Source organism: Pygoscelis adeliae, unplaced genomic scaffold, assembly GCF_000699105.1.
Source record: "Pygoscelis adeliae isolate BGI_AS28 unplaced genomic scaffold, ASM69910v1 Scaffold15, whole genome shotgun sequence".
Taxonomy (NCBI): domain Eukaryota; kingdom Metazoa; phylum Chordata; class Aves; order Sphenisciformes; family Spheniscidae; genus Pygoscelis; species Pygoscelis adeliae.
The window spans coordinates 866,840-874,683 of record NW_008824988.1 but is presented as its reverse complement, the minus strand read 5'-3'; the positions used below and the strand labels follow the sequence as shown (position 1 = coordinate 874,683).

The 7,844-nt window shown below is 39.2% G+C and overlaps 1 protein-coding gene across 1 annotated transcript in view; it reads left to right on the top strand.

Annotated features, from left to right (window-relative positions):
- Window positions 1-7,112, top strand: part of HDAC9 (histone deacetylase 9) — a 452,900-nt gene extending 445,788 nt beyond the window's left edge. The window contains exon 28 of the mRNA XM_009326083.1: window positions 7,073-7,112. Coding sequence (XP_009324358.1) covers window positions 7,073-7,112 — 40 coding nt within the window. The remainder of the gene's footprint in view (window positions 1-7,072) is intronic.
- The last annotated feature ends 732 nt before the right edge of the window (window positions 7,113-7,844 follow it).

Here is a 7,844-nt window from a genome sequence, read left to right as displayed (position 1 = left end):
GAGGAATATGGAATCAAAAATGGTCACCCTGAAGGTCTGATTTTGAAGGTCCTCTGAGCTGTGGGGAGACCTGAGAGGACCTGGGTGCACTTTGAGCATGAATGAAAGTCCAGCATGGGATCATAAATCCAGGGACTGATTTGACATTGCACACCCTGGTTCCAGGCCAGTATAATTTCATTCCTTTCATGAGAACATGACATTCATTTCATAGGCACATACCAACACAAACAGCAGTAATGTAGTCATGAGTCCAACTTTGCTTTTTCACATTTATTATGCTTGTTGTAATTAAGGACCAAGTATGCAAAGCTCCTTTTTGAACCCCTTTCTATGGCAAATGACAGGGCTGCAGGGACATGAGAAGTCATCTGGGCTCTCAAGCCCTTTTGATAAGGCCACTGCAGATGAGCCCCTCCTCCCCCCATTGTAGATGGGGGCCACCTTCGGAAGACCTTTTGCAAGCCTTTGCATTGAGTGTTTGTTTGGGAAAGCTAGTTGTGACAGGTAGGGCAGGATCAGAGCAGAAAGTGCCATGGCTGACAGGGCAGCCTGAAAGTTCCTTCATTATGCCAGGAGCCGATTTACTTTCTTTTAATTCCCACGATGGTCAGCCAGGTTGATAATTCTAGCCTGTATCTCTAACCCTGTTTCACTGAATTGATGGTAGAGATCCTGTTGACTTCAGCTTTGGATGGTCAGGCCTCCAGATGAAGAGAGCGGCAGCAAGAGCCTCTTTGCGGGAAACTCTTGCCAGTTATGTTGGAGGATATATTGGTGTTTGGAGAGAGATGACTCACTTTAAACTCAGATTTTGGGTAAAGCAGCTCTTTTCCTGGCCAACTCATATCTGACTCATTTACCACTGATGAATAAAGGATAAAATGCTCCTGGCTAAGGCCCATCTTAAGTATTTCTCTTTCTTTCTTCTCTCTTTCTTGCTTTTCTTCAAGTGACAGTGCCGATTATTTTTTTATTCAATTTCCTCTGGCAGGCTAAATGAAGAAAACCGTGAAAAGCTGCTATGCTTTTGGTGTTTTATTTTACCAAAGCACAACTCTGCATTTTAAGATCCAATTGAAACTTGATTATAGACTGCAGAAGAGAACAGATATAGAAAAAAAGAGTTTGTGGATAGGAAAGAAAACATGCATGATGCTAACACAGATTTAAATACAGATGCAATTAAAGGAACAGGCATGCCCTATAAAACATTTCTAACGACCATAACTTCTGTGCGTTGATAACTGCTTATTCCCTATGTGAGATACAGATTTAGCTGATTAGAATTTTGCTTTGGCCAAAACACCCATTTCAGAAATTGTGCTATGAAAATGTTCAGTACAGTGCTGTCCCTGATACATTGGAGCTTCTGTATGTTTCTTCTTAAAATGGAAAAATAAAAGGGTGTGGAGGGAGATCTCTTGCACTTACTATTTTTACAGCAAACAGTAAATCTTGAGGATGACATTTATCAGAATTTGACTTTATGGCCTTCATTCAGCCGACCATAGATTTTACTCAAATGGAAATGAAAACAAAATGTAACTTTTAGATATTACTTTTAGTGTTACAGAGCTAGCAGTTGCAGTTTCAGTCACATTGCATTACATACATTATATTATATACTAGAACAACTGGTTCGATCATGGGGTACAGCTAGCCATCATCTAGGGTCACTTGCTGTGTTTGTGTTTCAAGTCATAAAGCTTCACTTAGCATTTCCCTATTTGGGTATCCACCTCAGTTGTGCTGAGTAACCTGCACCTACCTGGTCATACCTCACAGGATCTGCAATCACAGCCAGGCTCAGGAGCTGAAGAATAGCTTCCCCAGGTCGGGCTGCAGCCTTATCTTGCCCACCTTCCTTTTGTTCCCCAGTGGTGGGTGCGTAAGGAAGAGAACCAGGAGCAGAGGAGTTTGAGAGCCAGCCTTGCCCTGCTGAGTCAGTAGATCTCAATAGCTGTATCTGACCCATCCTGTGTAAAAGCCTCCAGGATACCTACCCAGGCATAAACTTTTCAAAGTTTTTTTTTAACCAACTTACACCTTTGGCACTCAGGTAGTGAATCCCACAGCCTCATCAGGCATTGCACTTCTTTTTCTTTGCTCTAAACTTAACAATAAATTCACCGGGGAACCCCTAGTTCTTGCATTGTGAGAAATAAAAGCAGTTCTTTTCTTACTCATAGTCTCTGCCCCATTTCTGGTTTTAAAGGCTTCAGCTGTCTCAAGACTCTGTATTCCTCCTGGTATGAAAATAATTTCTTACCTCTGATGATTCTTGCCCCTCTCTGTGCCTTTTCTAGTTTTCTTTGAGATGGAGTAAGAACTGCATGCAGGACTCCAGGTGTTGGGCACACTGTGGATTTGCACAGTAGCTTAATGTTGGGGATTTTTTCTTGTTTCTGTTGCTCTCTGCTCTTCTACCATTAACTCCAAGCTCTCAGTCATAGCCATCACTGTGTATAAACAGCTAAAGCTGTCCTCCCCCCTGTTTTATGTATTCTGTGTTAGTTTGTGTTTGTTTACCTTCTTTTCCACTCAGAAATGGTGTTATGGGCTTTAGAACTGACTAGTATCAGTAATTTGGCATCATCAACAAACATTATCACCTAAATCTACTGGTAGTGTGCCAAGTCTTTTTGAGATGCTCTGGAGAGTCCCTCCATGGTGAAAATTCACCAATATTATCATGTTTCCTACATTTGATGGATCATTAATGTATGAGAGGACCTTCTCTTGTAACCTAGGTTCCTCAAAGCATTTGGATAAAATCGTTGGAAGACTTTCTTTGCACAGGGATATCACTTGATGCCTCTTCCTTAATTTCCTTCAGAAACTTCTAATAAATTTGTAAGGCTTGCTTTCTCTGTAAGTGTTAAGGCATAACTCTTACCCAAATTACTATTACCTAAATGCCTACTAATTCTATCACTAATTATAGCTGCTTTCAATTTCTCCATACAGGCTTACTGTATCTCCTATAGTTTCCAAAGGGGGAATTGCATTTCTTACCTTCTCTAACTCTTGCATGGGTGCTGAGTTAAGCAATAGAATATGCTCAATAATTATTTCTTTAGCAACATCATAATTGCATTCCCCTAGAACTCAGTGACAAATATCATCTGCTCTTAGCAAATTGGCAATGTTTAATATATCAGTTTGTTCTAGTGCTGATACAGTTTAAGATAGTTCATCTGCAAATAATAAAATCTCCCTGACACTTCTCTAGTGAACACAGATATAAATAGTTCATTTTGCTTTTGTGGTCTACCTTCCTTGATGCTCCTTTTATGCTTTGATCATTTCTTCTGATGTATTTTGAAAGATCTTTTTATTATTAGTTTTTATGCCTTTAAATGCTGCTCTTCAGACTCTCCTTTGGCCTGCCTCATTGAGGGCTTACATTTAACTTGAGAGAGTTTATAGTTCATTTAATTTGCCTTATTTGCACATTACTTCCTCTTTTGAGGAAGCTACCTTACTCTGCTCTTAAACTATGATGGTTTTTACTTTTAGTTCCCTTTTATTTGATCCATACAAAGTCCATTTTTACTAGGATGTACACTTACTCAGGATCTCTTATATGATGTCTTTAGACACTCTCTGAATCACCTCTATGGTATAGAAATGTACCTCTTTTTCCCCAGCTCTCTGCTACCAGAGGATCACTTTTCAATTACAATGATCTTCCCTGAGACAGCTCAGTTAAATTAGGAACAGATTATGGCATAAAACAGCCATACAACGCCAGAAAACCTATCTTTTGTTCAGCAGTTTCTGTGACTTGGAAACATACCTTGAATTTTTATTTTTATGTGTGATGATGTAGCTATAAGGAATCTCTGTAATTCTAATTTTAAAAATAACGTAAGAGAAATGTTTAATTTTTTGGATGATGTACAGGGTTTATCTATATTCTTAAATATTAACTTTTTTTAAAGTGTAGATATGAACTATTTAAAATAATATTCTCATAAATAATATGGTTGCCATTTATTCTCAACTGCCACAGAACAATACTTAAGATGTCACACGTTTTGCCAGATTTTATCCCTACTGTAGGATTTTTGCCTCATCTGTTTCTTTTGTTTTAAGGTTTAAACAGAATCATTTTGTTTAGCGTTAACTGCAAAAAGGCTACTTCATTCTACCATAGTGTGAATTGCACATATAGAGAGCTATAGGTGAGCGCTCTTTCCAGCACCCCAGAATAAACAGAGCGAATGCAAGAGGGCTCTGCTCCTAGGAACTTGCAGTTTAAATGAGCCACAGTGAAGCCTTAATGAAAAATCACAGTTGTGGTTCTACAATCATTACAGTCCTAGTCGGTATCTTTCTGAATCTGCTGACTGCACGGAATCAGTCTGGATCAGACCCGAGCTCACAGCTGCACCTCTGAGGAACCAGAGCATACAATACGGGATGGGGTTTTTTTGCCTGTTTTACGTTTTTATGCCAACTTCTTGTCAGCTACAGGAAGACTGACTGAACTGATGTAACTAACAGTGACATAACTGAAGTAACATAAATTTGGCCTGTCAGACTCTGCCCCCTTGGTTCTTGGGGTTTTTTTTGAGAACTTTTGATTTCAGCAGAATGGGTGTGTATTGATTCACTGCTCAGTGTTATGGGACTACAGTGTTTTTCTCTCTGTACTAAGGCCCTAAAACTTTACTGGCTCTCACACAAAACTCTGGCCTAAGACGTTATCCCATAAAAACGTATGTTTTTAATGATAAGCCATTGGATAGATCCAATGACTTCTCTGACACTAATAAAATGAAGTTAAAGCATACACATAAATCTTCAAAAGGAGCCTGGGGAAGGCTGTGGGAGCACCCACACTGAGAGACAGCAGCTGGCTTCACCAGGGCACCCTAACCTCCTCTCCTTTTCCAAAAAGGACCTTGCATCTGGCACTTGCATATAAAAATTTCTTGGTGCTTAGGCTCTGGCTGATGCAGAATATTGGCATATTGTTGGAATATATTGGAATATATTAGAATATAGCACTCAAGGTCAGTCCTGGCACTCAGAAGCACCCTTGTCAGTGAAAAATTGCCCAGGACTAAAACACTGAATAAGATCATCTCTCAATTGTACTAGGGTCATGAGAATGTCAGTCCCAGAAGCCAAATACATGTGAACAGACTGTTGCACGTACTGCTTCCTTAGATCCTTACAAATAACCCAAACCCCAACTTTCACTTCCAGAGGTTTTCCAGAGCTCAGCTCCTTCCTGCTCTGCCAATCGCCAGTTGAAATCTATTGACAACTATTTCTTCTCATTTGCTTACTCTAAGCAGAACCTAAAAACTGAACCGTTATCTGCTTCCAAATTATCCTCTTTCCAGACAGCCCCATAAGGTCTTGGATGTTTAACAAGGGCTTATTGCACTTTTGTGTTATGTCAGAGGACATGCAGGTCTTCCAAAAGTGGCTGGAGAAAGCGGAAGCGTGTGGTCAGCACAACAGCAGCATACAGCATCAGTATGAATTCTCCACATGGTGCATTATCCTTTATCACACCTGAGGACCTCAGGAGCAAGCTGAGCTCCATCCTACCCTGGCTGCCACTGTGCGGTCTCTGCTGCAAGCCAGAACAATGCAAGAGAGGAAAAAGAGGGAATGGAAGAGGGCTTCACCTCGCCTCTCGGGAATGAGGGAGCTACAGTGGTTACTGTACATAGGAAACATTCTCCACCATGTGGTGAGGAACAAAAGATTTGAGATTTATAGATTAATAATTTTTTAGGGTCAATAACCCTTTGGAAAGTGATTAGTCTGAAAAACAGCTTCTTTTTCATATATCATTTATCTGACATTTTTCAACATACTAGCTGTGATCATTCCAAATCATAAAGGAATAACCTGTATAAAATCATTTAAAGACACACTGCTGAATTTTTCATTGGGAAAGACTTTAATAAACTCCAGATTCATTTAAAATTATCTGGCTTCCTTGCTGAATAAACTACCAAAGCCCATGCAAGCTCCCATTAATTACTTTTTTTTTTTCTATGGGATCTCATGAGTTTGTACTTTCTGAGGGATGTTTTACTGAAGTCAGTTATTATACTGGCTTACAAGATTTAACTGGTAAACATCTCATTTATTAATTTGCGTTTACTTTTTGCTCTCCTCTCATTTCAAAGTTGCTTGAAGCGACTATTTTTAAGGAGGTCTTAAGCTCATTTGTCATATGGTATTCTGCCAGACTGAGGTGAAAAAAAGATTTGTGTCCAGATTCTTATGCCCTTCAATAGTGAGGTCTCATTGTGATCTCAGAAGCTTCCCATTTTATAATTGCCAGCATAATCCTCAGGTGTGGTAGCTTGTCAGATACAAGGCATTACGACACTTTACGCCACATGACGCTTTACAGCATATGTCCCCACTGTTTTCTTACTGGATGTTTTAAAGAGCTCATCTTGCCTAAGCTGAATATTTCCCAGAGGCTTTCAAATAAAAGATATATGTATAATCTGATTTTATATTATTAATAGATACCTTCTCTATGACAGTGATCTGCTGATCGAGTTCAGAATTTGGTCTCAGAAGTGACAGGCAGGCAGGCAGGCAATGCATTTGTGAAAGCACAGAATCAAAAATCAGAGGACTGAAGAAGAGCCCCAGAAGAAACACTGCTAACTCCTTGGCTACTAGTGAACTATTTCGCTTTAATGGTATGGGCCCGCTTGAAAAAATAAATGCATGTATTTTTAGTTGCAAAAGCTCGTAAAATAAAAGTATCACAGCTATTTTTTTCATGAAATTATTTGACTCTGTTGACACAAAGCATGTACATTTCTGGACAAAAAGTTACAAAATATTCTGACATATTTTAATATAAACAGGAACATTTTCAGTGATTGCTTGGATCTAAAATGTTTTTCCACTTGACATTTGTTTATACTTCCTAGGAAAGAAACTCTATTTATGGATAACTGAATAACACAAATAAACATCAGAGAGAGCTGAAAAATCAGCTTTGATTATGCATGAAAATCTACAATGTCATTGTGTACTCTTGTGCCGTATTCTGATTGCCTGTTTATTTTTACAGAGCTGCTGGCGAGCCCATGGAAGAAGAGACAGCCTTGTGAAGTGCCAAGTCCTCCCTGATATTTCCTGTGGGTGACATCATTGTGTATCCCCCCAAAGCACCCTCAGACATGTCTTGTCTGCTGCTTGGGTGGCACAGATCAGATGGAACATAAACACTGGGCACAAAACTCTGAATAGCAGCTTCACTTGTTCTTTGGATGGACTTGAAAGGGCCCTAAAGATTCCTTAAATGTAACCACTACAATTCTAGAGTTACAGTAAAATGGGCTTGGGAGAAAGAGTCTAGAGCATGCTTTTTATATGCTGTTTGACCCGCTCACCAACATAAATTGTGAAATAGAGTATTACAAAATTCTACATGATAGATTATAGATATGAGAACTGCAACAGCCAGCAAAATACTCAGTAAACTCCATGAATCACTTTCTGACACTTTTTACTGGGCAATTTTTTTCATACTGTGTTAAATTGTTAATAGAATTCGTTTTCTTTGCTCTGTGTAACGAAAAAAAGAAAAAACAACTTTATTTTACGTGCCATTTTCTAACCCCCCGTAATGAGTTCTTAGCTGAATAAGTGAAAGGTGTGTAAATTGCAATGAGGGATTTTAGCTAAGGGGAAAGCACTTCTTATTGTACTATAAATCCCCTGAAGTTCTGTGCTTGGTGGTGCTTTATTTTCTTTTCCCTTTTCCTGGCCATCCCTCCTCATTTCATGTAATCTTTTCTATCATAAAAACACATTCACGATTCCCTAAAATGAGCGATTTT